At 39.5% G+C, this 19,564-nt stretch overlaps 1 protein-coding gene across 3 annotated transcripts in view; it reads right to left on the bottom strand.

Moving 5' to 3' along the window:
* fgf14 (fibroblast growth factor 14) overlaps positions 1-19,564 on the bottom strand; it is a 103,488-nt gene that overhangs the window by 39,048 nt on the left and 44,876 nt on the right. The window contains exon 1 of one of the 3 annotated variants that reach the window (XM_028590846.1): positions 588-780. The exons of the other annotated variants lie outside the window; for them this stretch is intronic. Within the exon in view, the coding sequence (XP_028446647.1) occupies positions 588-780 (193 nt within the window). Of the gene's footprint in view, positions 1-587; positions 781-19,564 lie in introns of those variants that run through there. 3 annotated transcript variants of the gene reach the window in all.

Genomic DNA, 19,564 nt, shown 5'->3' with positions numbered 1-19,564 from the left:
CACTGATTCGTAAAATTATGCGAGAAAAGATTGTGTTTGAAAGGCGTAACCTCCATTCCGCCAGAGATATTGACCTTTTTGCTTGCATATAAATGAGTTTCATTTCTGGCTTTTGTGATGTGCTTAATGTACTAAGCAGTTCGGCAAATCGTGTAGTGCTTCATAACGATCAGACCCTTTTCAGAATCGCCGAGGTGACATTTCGGTAAACCTGTCTAAACCATTTGGTACAACTCGTCAGGACCCTGTCAGCTACCTGGGATTGCATGTAAATCAGAGGCAGGTTTGTTGTTTTCAACAAACTGGCCCAATATACAAAATAGACTGCTCTCTATCTCCCTCAATTTAACTTTTTACGCACGGAGGTGCAATTTGGCAAGTTTATGTAATCATAATAATACATGAGTATCAGTCATTTCATTATCACCTTGTGTACTTTAACCCCATAGGATGTGGTGTAATTATAATTGCTAGTGGCCAAATTAGAGCTTTCAACCAGTGGTTGAATGTATGCACATGTTTAAACACTGTATGCACAACGCTCTGCGCCAACACAGCAGGCACTTTGCACACTAAAGTTCCCAGACCTTGTCTCCGTAGTCTCCGCTTCCTGAGGCCGAAGATGCGCACTTTAGAGAAGATGTCGACCAGGTTCCCATTGCAGAGCCCCTTGTTCTTGTTGGGGCTCTTCCTCCGTCGGTTGGTCGAGGGCCGATCTAAATGCTGCTCCCGTGCCTGTCTCTTCTGTCTGATCAGCCCACTTGCGATAGCAGCAGCCATGGCTCAAAATGTCACAACTGCTCAGGTCCAGTCTGCACACGGAGCACAGACTACACAAACAGCCGCCTCTCAGAGCTCGCAGCCCGGGTCACAGTCCCATAGTGGCGGCTAAGTGGTCCGTTCCGTGATGTGAAATGTCAAATATATTTTTTTAGGAGCTGGTTTTCTTTTTTTGTCCAAATACTACATGCTAATTGCGATATTAAAACAGATGTCATCATCACTCGAAAAATGATTGGACATGATGGAAAAAATGAGATCAGTTCATGCGTAATTCCATACATGCATCAATAACCATAGTCTTGATGAAGAGCTATGCCAAACTCAAGCGGACCGAGATTTCAGAGGATCATTCATACCTGCAAAGTGATGTTTTTGTTCATTGTCTGTGACATGTTCAGTAGCATCGCCTACTTAAAATGTCCAATACCGGCTGCAGCGTTCTCACAGCACATTCACCCACTCTTTCCTCTTTTCGCCCTCTGTTTTCTCTTTTTTCTTCCAGACGAGGTTGCTCTATCAGAAGTCGCTGTGTTGGGTAGCTGTTAGGACGCCAGTGCATGTGCGCCGCCAGCAATCAAGCAAATGCAGGCGCCTCCTACGAAGATCACCACTCGAGTGAAGGCACAGCAGCACCGGGCGAAACGAACTCTAAGTTTGCAAGAAGCAATCCGCGACAGCGACCCTGCGGTGACTGATCAACATTTAGAGATGGAAATGAATACGCAACCGTAGTAGAGTTATACAGTGATGCAGCAGGCTAAATGAAAGCAAACTTGTAGACCAACTACCTGCCGATCTGCCGGATAACGTTCACTCAACATATTTTCTTCATTGTATTCCACACTTACAACAGAGCACGATATCGGAGCCAGAGAGAAAAGAAGATCACCAAAAGCTGATCAAAATCCTGTGGAGATGACGTCTGCATTGTGTGACAAGCTGCATACAAATATAAAAACTTATACCCCCCGGCGATCAGCAGACAGTTCGACCCAGTGGATGTTCCTATAGAGCCCCCGTCGCGGGAGATGCATGTATGACGATCATTGCGTAAAGGGAATAAGGAAAGTAACGCCACTGACATACAGCACAATTTATTTCCCCACGCTCAAAAAAAAAAAAACGATAGGAAGCCATGGTCACTCGATTCAGTCTATATACCATCAACAAGTCCTAACCACTCGTTAGTACACGCCTGAGTGAAGAGGATGCCCTCCCCCACTCCCTCCCTCTCGACCACCAAGCCCCTGCTTGGAGGGGAATGAGCAGCCGGGTCTTGATGCTGACGTTAGATGGTAAGATTCGCTGCTATATGAAACACATTTAGTTAAATAACTGGAATTCCCTAAAGAAATGATAATACAATAGACTAGTGTGGCATTTGTAAATTTGGATTGCACCTACATTTTCCAGTCAGATCTGCATAGTTTAAATCACTAAAAATCCAAGTAAAATACAATAACTTAATGTTCTACCTCATAAGGGGGATACTAGTTGCTGCACGTGTGGTAAATAAGCACATTCATATTGTTTAAGCACCTGAGGCGCGCTTCATTTGCTCTATGTGGTTTCAGTACCACGGACAGCGTCGCTAATTTCAGCACCACACAATAATGGAGGGAAACGTTTCCTTCAGTTGGACATTATTATCTTTACTTAAACGACCACAAGAGACTGCAGGATGTGAACCACAAGCCAATCTATGCTCCACTCCACATTATTCCTCGATTACGATGATGAAGTCATGTCGGTTCAACACAATAAAAGCCTGTAAAAGACAAAATAGTTGATATTTTTTTCTTCTTTTGGGGTTAATATAAGCTAAGTCTCAATCACAGACAGGAATTAAAACTCAAGAGAGCCATCTGCTGTTGGTGGCTGTAATTAAACATTTGGGCTCATAGGGGACTGGAGCGTTGAATTGCATTGCCCTGGTGTGCGTACAGTCTCCGTAAGCCAGACGCACCTGTTGATATCCAGCTGTACGGACGTAAGCATATAGAATGGGTGGAGCTGGCCGACAGACAATTATACAAGGATGTGCATTCATTTCTATTACATCTAAAAAGTGTAAGCGAGTAGATGTGGTTTAAAAACCGAAGAACGGTGAAATGATAGCTTTGTCTATAGAATTAAAATGCATAGGCCTACATACTATCCCATAGATGCGTTATCAAATTTACATTAAGGGGTATTCATGATCCTGCTCATTTAAAATCATGCTTAGGGTGTGCCTTTTCCCCCCTTACTCCTCTCCTCGCTCGAGCTCTGGCTTTAGACAGACACACGAGTTTATGTCCCGTGTCTGTTCAGAAGCCTCCAGCCCCGCGGTGCTGCAGGAGACACTGCAGTTAACGATCCAACCAGCAGCGGACACTGTCAGCTCAACAATGGTCCCTCACCCACAGCAACCTGCAGAACAGCACTGTCACAGCACCGCTTCTGAATTTAAGAGGGTTCCTATTTCGCTCACATGGATAATCACTTTCCTTCAGTTGTAATCATACAGAGGTGGGGTACTTGGATTGCATTACATATAAAATCGCAGCTCAAAAGAAAAAAAGGGATTATGGAATGTTATCCTGCAGGTTTAGCAAGAATTGAACAGCACGCCAATATTATACTGTATTTGTACATTGATTTAATTGTATGTACTGGGTAATGATGATAATATTAGATTCTGCCCAACATAATTTGACCAACTAGCTAGTTTTTTTTTCTTTCTTAAATTGTGGTTTGGAATAAGAATCTTAAAAAATGAGATGAATGGAAAAAGAGACCCAATGTGATGTGCTACAAAATTAATTTGTATAAAAGAAACAGATTTGAAACCATACTGTATGCAGTATTATTTTCTCATATTATATGTTTCCAACCGAGGCATACATTGGCATCGGTGTGCTTGAGTAATACAAGTATACCCATGAATTCTATAAATTTGGCACATAAAAACAACTCACTGGGCTGGATCCAGGTTTGGGATAATACTGGAGAGGAGAGGCTCTGTGGCGTTTACCTTTTTCAGTCACACAGCAAGAGGTTGAATGCATGGATGGTCACAGAAGCTTTCTACATATACAGTAGCACAGACATGCACATGCAAAAGCCTTAGCACACAGCACACACTGGAGGAGCAAACTAATCCATTTACACTGCGAAAATGCTTCCATATCAATAAGAATATGATGCATGTTGTCAAAAAGCACATAAAAAAACTTTGTGAAATATTCATTCATGAAACAAAATGAGGACGCACATACCTACATTTTTTTTCCTCCTACATATGAGTGAATGAGAGTCCATGGCAGTCCCATTCCAAAGCCCTCTAACCCAAGACCTTTTCCTGTGACTTCTAATGCCCCATTTATACTGCCCCACCTAAAGAACCTAACATGGTTAGGGTGAACTGACAGTCTGCCCCAAGCTGTTCACAATGATTTGTTCACAAACACTTTAAACACGTCATTCATTCTTTAAGTTGGGTCACAGAAAAAGGCAGTTAGATTAACTCATTTGGACATGTCATCCGAGACTAGCCACAAATGAAAGAGGACTAGGCCTAAATGTTGCCTTAGGATCTAATTTGCAAGAAATTAGCCTGTCGCAAAGAAGACACGTGCAGTAGGCTACTGTGCAGTACATGCAGCTTGTATTCCTCTATTATTAATACATTCTTCACACAGACTACCAGACACCATGATACCATGCACAGTTGACCTGTATGACACATGGAGACCCAAATATTCAGCAAAGCAGAATCTGATGCAGACTTGCAAAGCCACAGCCTCATCAGGTAAGAACATTTTAATCCAATCTCCTCTGAGGAAATTGCATTACTGTTAGTTAGATGTCCTGCTGCCAAGGCAAAGCAAATGCCACCCAATGGAACCAGGATAAACAACCTATTTGATTATTGCTATTACTTTGCCTGAGGGCCATGTTCTTTTATCACCCATCCCGATAGGAAAAACAGTGAGTGGGACTTAGCACTTCTCGGGCCCAGTGACATAAAAGAAGCTAAACTTGCCAAAATGAAATTACATTGCATTATCAAAGACAGTGAGTTAATTCAATTTGAGATGAGTAATGTTTTGGCTTAGCTAGGATTTAAGTCATTTTCTTTTCTCTGTTGTTTTTCTCCTCTTCCCGATGCTTCAGCTGTTTAATCATTGACTATCATGAGTCCATCTATCAAAGCCATAAAAGCTTAGAGAGCCAGCTTATGAACTGTGAGTGTTCAACAGTGCATGTGTCTCATTTGTTTTGATTAGTCTAATAGTTTTAGCTAATCAGAGAGCTAAGACAGACGAGTGCACATCAAGAGCTTGCAAGAGGGAATGAAAATGGAGAGCTCTTGTTAAATGGTCACAAATGAAGAGTGTATGGTGAAGCCCTGGGCGTGGACGATGGCCAGAGAGTTGAGGGGGTGATAATAATCATACCCTGGGTACCAAGAACATCTGTACTAAAATTGTTAATGACAAAATAGTTTGTTCTTTTACTGTGATAGTGTTAGCCAACAACTAAGAACTATTTTAGTCAACTAAAGTAAAATGTATTAATTTAGCACATGTATCAAACAAAAGATTTCATAGGTGCTTTCCAATAATGTTGTATAAATTTAAATAAAATACATAAATAAATAAGTGTAACATCCAAAACAAAAGCAATCATGTAGTCAATGTGTCTGGTAAATGATCCAGTAATTACAAATGCATATTGTGCAGCCAAACATTGTTCAAAGCTACAGAACTTTGGTTTAATAGTTGAGATCCTTCCAGTTGAGATCCAAAACTTTCCAAAAACACCATATAGTAACACGAATAACATTTATATTGGGGAATGTGTCTAAAAAGATTACATTTGATGGAATGGTGGAGCCATTAAGAAAACATGGGAATCTTGGGTTTGAATATTTTATATTCAAAACATATTCAATGTAAACACCACATAGCTTAGTGAAGAGATGGTATAGTGTATATGAAATACTGTAAGCCTGTGTAGAATAAGATGATTTTAACAACCATAAAGCTACTTAAAGGGGAAACTGTCTGCTACACTGGAGAAGGCCCCATTGCCTTTGGATTTTGAGTGGAAAACAGAATGGCGAAAAGTAACCGATGACAAGATCTGAGTGGTTTGGAGCTGGAACTAAGGCTGAAGAAATTGGAGATGTACAGTAAACTGGTGCCTGTCCATACAGTGCCTATACAGTGTTATAAAAAAAGTGTTTAGTTCCTTATACTGTACTATTTAAAGTGGATTAAAAGTTTCCCATGATATAGATATGATATTTCCCATGATATAAATAGTTGCTTTGGTTTTGGGATACAGCAGCTAATAGGGATCCTATAAACAAGTGTATGTAGTTGTCTACAAATAACTCCTTATTTAGAAGATAATATATACTGATTAATATGATGATGAATATGATTTCATAGCATTCAATTCCTGGGTCTGGGGCCTTCCTTGTGACTATTGCCCATTAGTTGTGAGGGTTTCCTCAGGTTATGTCCCACAGCATTCTGATAACATGCAGGTTAATAGATAAATGAGCTTGCTGGAGTGATCAACTGAGAAGCAAACCTTAAGTCGTTATTGCCAATTACACCGCCACTGCTGTCAATGAATAATATATTTGAAAAGGATAGAAAACAACTCTGGAGAGAGTTACAGTAGTTCCAAACAAGTGTAGGAGCTGGTTCATTAAGTCTCTGCTCATAGACCTTTAAATCCCTGGTTCATCATCTCATGCAGGGTGTCATAAAATCATTTAAATGTACATCACATAATCGCTGCTAGGTGTACTAAATATGCCACCAGAGAATATGTATAGCCACATTACAATGTGTCTCTCTGTTGTGAGTGTGATGGAGTGTTCCCCCCTCCCTCCAGGGATGAGATTAAAGTGGACCTGAGGTGTGGAGCCCTCCAACAGAGACAATAATGAAACACAGTTGCTTCAAACTGTGCTACACTCACAAATAGCTTACTCCCAAATTAAAACAACTAAGTTAACACTTATGTTGCTGAACTACACTAACCGTAAAACAAAATCAACTGCCATGTGTGGCCTGTACCCCTGCAAGTGAACAAATCGTATGTGTTAAATTGTGGGTTTCATGATTGAATTGTAGGGTTTCCATGCCAATGGAGCAACAAAATTAAGTCATCTTGGCAAGTATAACTTTGGAAAGAAAGGTCAATTGCTAATATTTATGCGGCTGGGCTGGCTTTTTTTTCTTCATCTTCTCAGACTTTCGCACATTTAAAGGACACCTGATTCCAGGAAGTAGATGGAAGCACAATTGGATACAAGTGTCAGTGATTAACCACAGCCCTGTGGCCCCTCACCAGTAGTGATTGGCTAACTACTGAAAAATCGCCCAAATCGCCAACAATCCAGTTATATGGTGCATAATTTATGATAAAGCAAATGAAGGTATTTAAGGACACTAATGTGAGCAAAGTGACAAATATAAAGAGAGGGCTGCAGAGGCAAAATAACACTGTCACAAACTCACTAAGGAGTCAATATGCTGGTCACACACATCCTCTCTCTTCTCTCACACACACGCACACGCACATGCGCGCACACACACACACAGCTCCATCCTTTGATCCTATTTTAAGTCTGCAGCAGTGATGGAATGTGCCTTGTCAGCAGCACTGCAGAGTGAGGTTCCTTAGAGAAGCCCTGGGCAGTTTGGGAGAATACCAATTAGTTCAAACCCCTCTAGAAAGGCCTGTGTGTGTGTGTGTGTGTGTGTGTGTGTGTGTGTGTGTGTGTGTGTGTGTGTGTGTGTGCGCGCCGCGCGCGTGCATGCGTGTGTGTGTGTGTGTGTGTGTGTGTGTGTGTGTGTGTGTGTGTGTGTGTTGCTTTATGTTTATTAGCAAATGTGTTGGTGCATGGGTGTGGATAAGCAAAATCAAAAACAATGTGTGTATCCACTTGCAAATGCATAGTGTATAGGTTAGCACATTAATATTAATACATTTCTGATGCAGGTGAAGGACCTGGGTGTATTTCGGTGCTGGAAGGCTTAATAGAATGGTAATTAGGGTGATGTCGGGTCAGGCCAAGCTCAGTTTGTGAATTCAGAGATGTGGGATGGGGAAAACAATCAGGTCAGTGAATGCAACTTTGAATGTAAAAGACATAAGTTCGCAACACAAGCTTGAAAACGCATAATACAACATAGGGTAAATTCAAAAGAATGCATATTTAAAGGTCTGTCTGTGTCTGTTAAGGAAAGGCATTTTTAATCTCTCTACAAATACATAAATGGAGTAGCCACTGACCTTTAGGTGTGGTCAGTGCCTTTTTGTCTAAGCTGACTCCCTGTGAAGCTGCAGATGATACCTGATGTGAATGCAGGCGTAAGAAGCCCACAGGTCCATCAGAAGCCCTGTCTACATTTGATACCACAACTGAAAACTATACACTTCTCTCAAAATAGTGCACACACACACACACACACACACACACACACACACACACACACACACACACACACACACACACACACACACACACACACACACACACACACACAGCTGCTGAAAGGGAGATTCCTGTGACTGTTGAAATGTGACTCATCTAAACTATGGAGTGTGTCTTTGGATGTCACAGTGGGGTGTGTGTCATACAGCTGCTCTGAAGTCTGACCTAACAGTTAAATAAACACACAGAGACAGGCCATGTAATTTATGGGAGCCCATACTCATAAAACATGAATCTTGTCTATGAAAAGCTGAATCATTTGGTGTGCACACCCACTGGTCCGCCTCTAGCTCCCACATTTATGTATGTGTGTACACAAGCAAATATTCACAGTAGGGACACACAGACACACACAGACACACACACATACACACGCACAGAAGGTTCTTCCTCATCTCTTTATGTTGGAAGTGCATTTGGCCGCCTCAAGACTGTGCCGATGAGTGTTTGCATGTTTTTTTGTTCGTTTATGAAGCCGAGTGTGTGCCGTAAATGCAGTGTATAGTTCTGTACAGTCTTTATACGTTTCTGATGCAGATAAAGGGCCTGAGCATAGTTCTGAGATTTAATAGAATGGTAGTGAGGGTAAAGTCAGGTCAAGCTCCAATTGTGAATTCGGCATCAACAATAACAAATGCAATAACACAATAAGCAACCAAACAGTTCAGACACAGACAAAGACAACAAAAAACGTAAAGCTGCAAAAGTTTGATGATTTCTATTTAAATAATATGAGAAATACCAATAGACATTTCACATCACAGGATGGACTAAATTTGATTAACTGTTCAAAGATAATGCTTAAAAAAGTATTTTACTACTGGAAAGAGGGTCTTTTAATAAAACTGGTCAGTCTATGCAGTGGCACAAACTTTTTTTTTTTTTTTTTATTGGTGCTACAGAGAAAACAGAGAAAATAAGCTGTGATATTCCCTTTCGCGCAAAAGGTAGAAAGCCTACAACTACCAGAATGCACTGCGCTGCACCAGACCAATAAACAAAACTTGCTGGTGGGTGACGTAATGCGAGTTCGTCAAGCTCGTCCATAATACTGTAATACAGAATGGCAGCCGGCTGGTAACAAACAATCTGGTATAACAGTTAAAATTGTAAGCTGAAATATTTTTCTGAAGGCGAGAAATAAGCAATACAGTAACCAAATCATGGTTTATAGGGAGAGATCTGAGCACTGGTAAGATGGAGGGAAGTTTAACATAGTTCTTTTACACATAATACTTACATTATTATGATATATAGTTGATTTAATATGAGCAAAGTATCCCTTTAATGGAGCTTCAAAAAAGTTGACTATACTGTAACCATACTTTGCATATGAATTATAAACTTCCTTCATGACAACATGACAAATGGCGTCTTGTTAATGAAACTATAACCATAAAAAATTACCCCTCGATAAAATAGTATGTTTAATAAGTGTGTTTCATATCGTGCTTCCTTCCTAGAGGTCCATTAAGGTGTGCTCATATGATATGCACCATAGATTTCAGGTGAGACAGTATGTGAATGGGACCTCAACCACCTCTGATTGAGAACAGCAATAAAGTTCTCCCCAAGAGACAATGAAAGACTAATGATGTCTGTAAATGCAGCCCCAGCTAATGACGATAAGCACCATAACTTTGGCCACTGTGACCCTCTTGGCCCTGAGAACTGACACTGTGTGTGTGTGTGTGTGTGTGTGTGTGTGTGTGTGTGTGTGTGTGTGTGTGTGTGTGTGTGTGTGTGTGTGTGTGTGTGTGTGTGTGTGTGTGTGTGTGGCGAGTATTTGACTGTGAGTGAATGGAGAGGACAGGGGGACAAGGAGTGCAGTGATTAGTCTGAAGTGACGGGGTTAACGCTCCAGTATGACAGCAGTCATTAACCGGCAGACATTACCACACTCTCAGATACCCATTAACGCCGTCACAGATCAAATGTTACCAAAGCTCTGAATACATCAAATACTTCACCTACTATATCCCAGGATCCACTCAGTCTTATTCTTACAGTAGTGGTGTTGTGTTAGTCTGTGATCCCTGTTGTGAGAACTAACAAGATTAAGTCAACTTAAGTTGTATTTTGACAATCCATGTGTTGTAGATAAAAGTTTAGTGTGTCAGCTGAACCAAACCACCATGTTCGGTTTTTATGGTGGTAAATAAATGTATCATTGATTATGTGCAGCGTAAGGAACATCCCGATACTACATTACAATACCGAAAAAACACAAACTTAAATAAATAATAAATAGCCTAAGACATAGCCTATACACATGAATAATGATGAGGCATGTAGCTATGTATTGAGTGCGTAAAACAAATACCAGGCATCTTACACAAGAGGCATACTCATATTCATACTATGAGGTTATGTGTGCATACAAGTTTCAATAATTAAGTTCAGTGATATAATAACTTTTATCTAAGGGTTTATTTTATACAGTCTAGGTTTTCTTTTTTCATAGAAGAAAAATACTTAAGCATGTCTTGGAGATCAGCTGGAGTGATGGTTAAATTAAAAAAAAGTGTATTTTTTCAGTTAATTAGTACTTACCAGCCCTGCAATAACTCATTGGAATTTAGTGACTTTACTGTATAAAAAATCTACAAGTGATTCAGAATAAAGCGGAACGTGTGGCTCTCTCATGTGGGTTTAGATCAAATGTTGATAAAATGCATGAAAGCCTCTCATGGTTTAAAGTTAAAAATAGATTTGTGTATTCACTAATGTTTTTTTTTTTTACATAATGTTACAACAAACAAAACACCTTTTAATTTATATACAAAACTATCTTTTAGTACTGATACACATCATTATCCAACGAGGCATGCAGTAAGAGGTAGTTTTATTTTACCTAAAGTGAAAACCAAATCATTTCAATGTTCAGTTAGGTACAGAGCAATGTGTGAATGGAAATCTCTCCCAAATATTATCAAACAACAAAACACTCAGTATGGTTTTAAAAAAATCACTTAAGAAATATTACCTTCAAAGATATTTCAATATTTAATATAAATTTAGAGAGATTCTGTTATAGGGCTTTTCGTTATATCTTATTTTTTTTTAAATAGATCTAATCGGAGTAGTGTAATGTTTTGTATTTTATTTTTTGTATTTATTTTTTTTATTTTTTGTGTGATTAATTGCGTTAACCGTAAAATATGATTTGTATTTTCAAATGTAATGTAATGTCTTTGTGCGTATGGTGTGTAATGTGATGTCGTAAATTGTAGATAGATGATAGATTGTAGGACCCCAGGAAGAACAGCTTTTAGCTTATGCTGAAGCTAATGGGGATCCAAATAAAACAAACAAAACAAAAAACAAGGTCTTTCAAACTGTCAGACAAGAGAAGTGCATTTGGTGAAACAATTACCCAGCTCATTTTCTACATCTGTTTTGGTGTAGCAGAGCACTGCTACATGCATACAGTAGCCTATGTGACATGCCAACTTCACATAATCTGTCCCTCTGGAAGTTCACCCAACATTGGCGGCTGTTTAAAAATCTGATTGAAAATGCAGTCCCTGTTGGGGATTTTGACCCTCCTGTCATGCTTAAATTGCTTTGCTACTTACTGTGTAAATTGCTTTACTACTTTTCAGCCACTAGAGAGCAGTACAGAGCTCAGTAGGACACTGCTGCAGGATTACAGTGTTGATCAAGGAGAAGCAAAATGATATGCACAGAGAATTTATTTTGTAGCTCTATTCTAAAAAGTTGCTTCTACACAAAAAAACAAAAGACCTACCACTAAATGGAACCCCATCCACTTCACTTTGCAATGGAGCAACACATAGTGTAAAAAAAGATACAGTGAATTAAACATACAGTAGAGGAGATTTCCTGTGAAAGTAACAGTCTGTCACGTCAAAACTTTATGCAGACTGTAACCAGGATTTTTAGATTGTTTATCTTCCAGTGCATTTATATAACCAGCTGTCGAAGCACTAGACTGAACTAAAACTAGAACCCTTTACAAGAGACAAAACACTCTTTCTCTTAAGTAAACCAAGATGCCCTCAAGTGGCCAAAACAGGCTACATCACAGATGCTATGTTTGGACATGTGTGTCTGATAATGACATGCGCTGGTATCCAACTCTCAGTCAGTTTACCAAGTCAGCGATCTATCAATAAATCAATTAATTAACTTATAAAAGGTTTTGACACCATGATGAAAGTAGTGGTGAACTCTATGTGGAGACATGAACTAACTAGAGGAAGTGAGGCCGTATTGTGAGCAGTAACTAATATTAAAGTCAGTTGTGATAAGCCATAATGTGATTGTGGGCTTCTCTGTGCTGTAAAAAAGACTCACTGATATTGCCAACTGGTATTTGATACATAAAGGCTATCTATACATGTATAGTGCTCATAAGATCATGTGTATGGGCACATTTGTGTGAATGAGATGGATGGAGAAAGAGGGAGAGCGGAATAGAACAAAGAGAATGTTAGAAATAGAAAAAAAGGAAAGAGGCATTTGTTTTAATTTTCACATGTTATGCAATGAAGGCTGTGTGATATATAGATCAGAGCCTTAGGACACACAGTTTCCAATAGCGGTCAGTGGTGCAGTGCCGTTGGATCACACTAACTGAGCTGGTCACTGATAATGTAAACAGCCAGATGTCCACAGTTGGCATTGTGTTTTTGTTCTTGATTTAATTTTAAAAGCAGACATTAACCTTAACCAATTAATGGCTCTCCAACTGCACTATGTCAAAACAAATCACTAAGACAGAATTACATCTATGTACGTACAGTAGATAATCTCACTTTTATGAAGACATCTTTAGACCTCATAGACTTTACTTTTGATTCTTTTTGTTTCTTTAGTTGCCACAGATCAAAGGTCTTGATAGAGAACTAAGTTGAGCAGGTTAGAAGAGTAAGTAGTCTCACAAGAAAAGCAGGCGATGCAGAAAAACATAGAACCAGCACCATAGACAGAACAATTACAAAATCAAAGCCTTAATACCATGCTTTCTGATTATGCCCCAAGGGCCTAATTAACATATATGCAAATCAGGATAATGAAATAATAATGATAGATATGTAGGCTTTATTAAAATGGAGGGATGAGTACCTTTAAGCTGTTTTTTACTCTGTGTCAAACTGAAAGATATAAAAGAGTGGAGGAAAAGATAAAATAAAGCCCACTGTCAAAAAGAGTGTTTCATGTGCATGTCTCCTGTTAGGGTCTAATGAGAAATGACACATTTGTAATTACAGTGGACTACAATTAGCTGGTGTGTAAGTGAGATGCCAGAACCCAGGTCTTTATGACTGGGCTACACATTGGGGTAGGTATGAAAACCATTTCAATGTAAATAGAAAATTACTTAAAATGAATGCGAAAAAAGCTTTACAATTGTAATTTTCTTTCCTCATGAAACAGCCTGTCGAGGTGGGACTTGATTTGAGAGATTTAAAATTGGCAGGACAAAGCCTGCAATGTGGACACCAATGTTGGCCTTCAGTGTACAGCTGAAGCTCACTCACCTCCTCCATCACGCCTACGTACAGAGGAGGTGGAGGAGGACGAAGAGGAGGGACATGTTTTTATCCTGTGCCTCGGGATATGTAAGATCGAGGTTTTGGCAGAAGAGAGAACTGCAGATGATGTTGATGATGGTGTTGCAACTTGACACGTGTCTGACCTCGTGTGATCGCTACACGGCCCATTAGCCCATTAGTGACTCCTCCCCACCCAAAATTAGTTTTCAAACATCATTATACAACTTTGTATACTTGATAGGTGTTTGTAAAAAAAAAAAAAAAAAAAAAGTAGTTAAATCCTTTTAGAAAGAAAGTAGTGTTCTTCAGCTTGATTTCATGTTGGTGACAATGGATTCCAATTCTAACAAGTTCGAGTTCATAAGTTGTATTGCATATTGTATATGCACAATTAGGAAACATGTTTCCCTGTACAAGGAAATTCTTCCTTTGCTGTCCACAGAATGCCTAACAATGTAAAATCTACAATATACCCTACAAATACACAAAATAAAACAATTTTAAAAGGCAGCAAAATAAAGCAACAATAATAATAAAAAATTAAATAATAATAATAATAATGTAAATAGTGCAAGTTATGAATGTGCAAACTGGAGAAACAAGTTTTCTCTGTGGAATAACTCACCTCGCAGCATAAAGTAACCAATTTTTAGACAGTGGTGGAAAGTAACTAAGTACTTTTACTCAAGTGTTTTACTTAGGCACAATTTTGATGTACTTGAACTTCAAGTATTTCTATTTCACACCACATAATCCTTTTACTCCACTACATTCCAGAGGAAAACATATTGTACGCAATGGCATTGATCCGACAGCTGTAGTTATTATTTACATTGCAAGTTCAAATTTTACCTGCACAACATAATGTCAGTTTATGAAGCATGTAGCTTTGCTATAAATTAAACAACCTCCACGTAAATAAAACCAGCTCCACCTCAAACAGCTACACCAATTAAATGCTTCCTAAATAACATAACACTCTCAAAAGGGCACATTCAGCATAGTTAGTCCTTTTACTTTTGATACGTTTTTAGCTAATAATACTTTATTTATTTACTTAATACTTAAGTAAAATGTTGATGTAGGACTTTTACAGTACTTGTAACAGAATACTTTTACTATATGCTACAAGTACGAGATTGTTTACGTACTTCTTTCACCACTGTTCTTCAGTGTAGTACAGTATGAACAACATATGTCATTATTTTGTCAAAATACAAATACATGTCTGTTGGAGCTTCTGGGAGGATAATATTGCAACAAAAACACAGAATTTCTATATATTATGAAGAAAATAATAGTTGAAACATAGTTGAAAAATACATACAGATGGACAGTGGAAAAATGGATTAATGCCGCAGCAGCGGCATCAGGAGCTTCTATGAATTTTTTGATACTTGTACCAACATGAAAGCTTAACACCCTTGGAATCCATTGTACCCACATTTATTCAAGCTGACCATAGCTTCTACTCTTTGTGAAGAAGAGAAATTCAAACCTTGAAACACAGCATTCATGATGAAGGATTTGGAATTGATCATCATTTTAAGGACAAAGGAAGACCAGCAGGATCACATTTTGTAGGGCGACATTTTTATTTATAGCCCACAGTGCAAAATGTGTCCATTTAAAAGAAGAAGCATCATCATGACTCCAGACAACGAAAGCTGATTAATGGGATTTCTACAAGGAAAAAAGCATGTTCTACTGGCTAAACCAACAGTCAAAATAACATCACACCGTGTCATCACAGCAAAGCCTTGTTAGGGTGATGCAAAGCATGTAGCAGGTGACTGAGGGAAAGCGGTGTCCATTTCCCAGAGGATGCATGTTATTCTGTTAAACCGTTGTTTCAGTGTTTTTCCAGCCGATAGAGGATTTGACCTTTCGACACAGCTCTAAAAATAGCATCATTCTCAAACAAAGGGGAGCACCAGGGATAAGTAAGACACTTCTGATGTACAGGTGCACACAAATGTACACACACACACACACACACACACACACACACACACCCATACACCCTCAGGGAAATGAGCTTGAATTAGATTGGTTTAACTCATCTGTCTTATAGAAAGTTCAGAGTTTTGGCTCTCCACAGTCTAACAACAAACAGAATAACAGTGTGCTGTCCACACTTTTAATAATGAGATTCTGGTCATTTCTGCTTGGCAAGAATAGAAAATCACTCTGGTAGAACAGCAGTGAGGAGAAAGGTCCTGATAGGATCACTAATCAGACTACAAACCCCTAATCACTATATAGAATCCTCCGTTGATGGCACTGGTAAAACCCATCACTTCTATGCAGCAATGGTGACCATTACTGCACTCACCAAATTCTGTGGCAATAAGCCCAATTAATTCTTAAATGGGTTGTTTGTAAAGTTAGCCTTAAAGTTGCGGTGATCAATATCCTTTCACAAACAATCTAAAAAATGGCTACTGTTATATCAACAGTACAACACCAGACAGTAGACATTGTTAGCTGGTGAAAACTGTGGAGCATTTAGCAGCTAAAAATTTAGCAACTAAAAATTTCCACTGGCCTTAGAGATTACCAAAACAGAGCAATGAGGAGATTCAATATTACAGTGAAACACAACTCCAAATGAATGCTAATGTTGCTTCATATCTGCTGGATGTGTAAATAGTACATAGGCAAAGTATTGTTGCTTACACCATATCAACCTTATGCTGATAATCTGTCAATGTTGTGTTTACCACTTTATCTCGCCTTTAAAGCAACAATAAATGCTCAGCAAATTCCATGGTAATCTGTCCAATTGCGTTTTTTGTTTCTTGTGAAAGTTCTAGTGATGGTGCTAGTGGAGAAAGCACCAACACATCAGTATTCATTCATGCTATGTGAAACCATAAATACAGTATACACAGAAAGAATTCACTGTTAGTAGTGGCTCTGGACAAATGTAAGAGGGATAAAAGGACAGGCAGGTAGGCTGTCTGACTGACTCACTAACGGATGTGACACTGTAGTAGTAGCTCACACATGCAAGTATTTAATCATAGAAGCTGCATGCATAAAGGTCCAGATTGTCTTTTAAAAACCCAACCAAACAGCTAGGATTTTACTTTTTTTGCATCAATCTTTTGATTTTACTATGACTTTAATGTCAGCTTGTCAACAAAGAGATACTAGCGACAGAGCAGGTATACGTTCATTTGCAGAACCAGGTGAACCTACGCCCAGAGTCAAGCTATCAGCTCCCCTGACACACCTGTTGATTCACCACACGAGAAGTCAATTCGAGTCTCTCACTCTGTCTCTGTGTTTTGGTCTCTTTTGCTGTTTGTATGTTCACTGAAATACACATTTGCAGGGGGACATAGAGAGAAATGGTGCTCCTTAAGAAAACTAAAACAGACTCTACAGTGCAAGCACACTGTTGCTAAGTAACACACAGGAAGCTCCCCGAAGTACACTCCAGTAAGTCCTGTGGCTTGTCACAAGCCTACACATGGTGCACAGGTAAACATACTGAGTCAAGTTTGCACTTCTCTCTTCCACAGTGTACTTTATACCCACATGAGTAGGTTTAGCAATAAACGTAGGCACTTCTACAGATGGTGATTGTTTTTTGACAACATTTACATACAGGCAGACGGCATCTTAGAATTTATCGACACTATAAATTTCGATGACGTTTAGTGTGCAACAAAAAAAGCAACAGAGAGGGCAAAGGGAGAAAAATGTGAAAGAGTGCAAGTGAAAAAATTTGTGTGAGAATGGGTAGAGAGAGAGAGAGAGAGAGAGAGAGAGAGACAGGCCATGTCATTTATGGGAGCCCATACTCATAAAACATGAATCTTGTCTATGAAAAGCTGAATCATTTGGTGTGCACACCCACTGGTCCGCCTCTTGCTCCCACATTTATGCATGTGTGTACACAAGCAAATATGCACAGTAGACACACACACACACACACACACAGTGTCCACCCACAATAAGTCCTTCTCCCATTCACACACTCCAACATGATCCTTCTTTACATGAAGCAAACTCACATTCTACCTGAAACTGTACAATATATTTTATTGACAAATTTAACACTGAACACATACAGAGCCCATACACACACTTCCAGCTGTCTGACTCCTTCTACGACCCCCACTCCTGCAGCACCCAGCACACCCACTTCCTGCACTTGATGTGCTCGCTAGAGTATTCCCAATAAAACTATTTTATTATGAGCCCTTTCCCTTTGGGTTGGATTGAGTAAGTGGCTGAGTTCAGCTCTTCAGCACGGCAGGCAGTCAATACGAGTGTTAGCTTGACTTCATCAGGATAAGTCACCCTAGTGCAGCATTAGCTGATTAAATACAATGCAATCTTACCCATGTAAAATGGGTTGGGGAAACAATGTGCATCAGCTTACAGAGCCACACATATTCATGTTGGGAATCTATTTGTAAATACATTTGATTTGTCTCTGAAGCACGGAGTACCTTTGATAACTGTGAGTGTATCTTGGATCTAGCCTTACTGTATGTCATACTCTACAGCAATTACCACAGCTAAACAATATATAAGGCATATTATAGTCTATTACTTCCAGAGTTAAAAGTAAATGATTGGAGGGATACCAAATTGGAATTAAATTATTTGTTCTACAGTATCACAGTTAAAGTCTGCTGCCAATTAGAGAATGAGTACAAACTCATAAACTCAATATTTATTTGGCATGCTGCAGAGGGGGAGTTGTTTCACTCTGGAGCTGTCCAATATTAAAATTGTTATCTTATTCACGGTGAGCATTTCATCACGAGCATTCTGTGCAAAGGATGGCATTGCTACTGAGAAACAAAGCCAAACAGTAAGTGCGGGAGATCCTGAGCATCTGCAGCGAGAATGGAAAGCTTCTCTCTCCGAGGCACCTCTACAAACGTGTCTCCCGCTTACTTTCCTCATTATTTCTCCAGGTTCCTGTCTTCATCTCTATACTTTTTATACTTCACTACAGTGAGTCATAAGCAGTGCTAGCAATGCTTCACCGCTTTGGCCTTTACTGTCCCAACACCCTGGCTGGTACAGTAACAGAGAGATTAGAGTGTGTTCACATGCAGAGGGCACACATTGATCTTTGCTGCATAGTAATAAACAGTGGACACTGCGGAATATTCATGACCCTCCGTGCTCCAAGGTGATGAGTCTTGGGGTTGACTGGGGAAGCACACTAGGGCATCATGGAGGACTGTGAATCCTGTGCCTGGTCCACTCCACTCACTCACCCACCCAATCTCCTCCCTTTGCTCCTTCATTTTAAAAGCATTGCGAGGCAAAAAGCATCATTCCAATATGTTGAGCTAATGTAAGGCAGGTCACTCATGCACAATGCAGGGAAATACACATTTACGAGGTCAGAGTTTAGATGAGCATGTTTTATATATGAGAGGCCCTCACATGAAGTGGAAGAAAAAGAGATGGAGAAAAAACACATGGATCACATTAGGGCAAAACACTTCTACCAAACATGCAATAACGTGGTAATTGGCTTGTTTTCAGCTTTTTGATGCATTAACATTCTCAGTTCAAATAGAGCAAAGTTGCCCTGGATAATTAGTGGATCTCTCGTCTGCCTGTCACTGACACTGACTCGTATATTTTAAATAAACACCTCTGATCTCTTTAATTCAGCGAGGTGCTGCAATATTGCCACCCCTCCCTGTCGTCACTTATTCTCAGTTTAGCGTGAGAAAAACACAGGCCATTGTTTCTGTGTGTGACCACTGTTCAG

This window comes from Perca flavescens, chromosome 11 (genome assembly GCF_004354835.1).
Source record: "Perca flavescens isolate YP-PL-M2 chromosome 11, PFLA_1.0, whole genome shotgun sequence".
In the NCBI taxonomy this organism is placed as follows: domain Eukaryota; kingdom Metazoa; phylum Chordata; class Actinopteri; order Perciformes; family Percidae; genus Perca; species Perca flavescens.
This window is presented reverse-complemented; position numbering and strand designations above follow the sequence as displayed.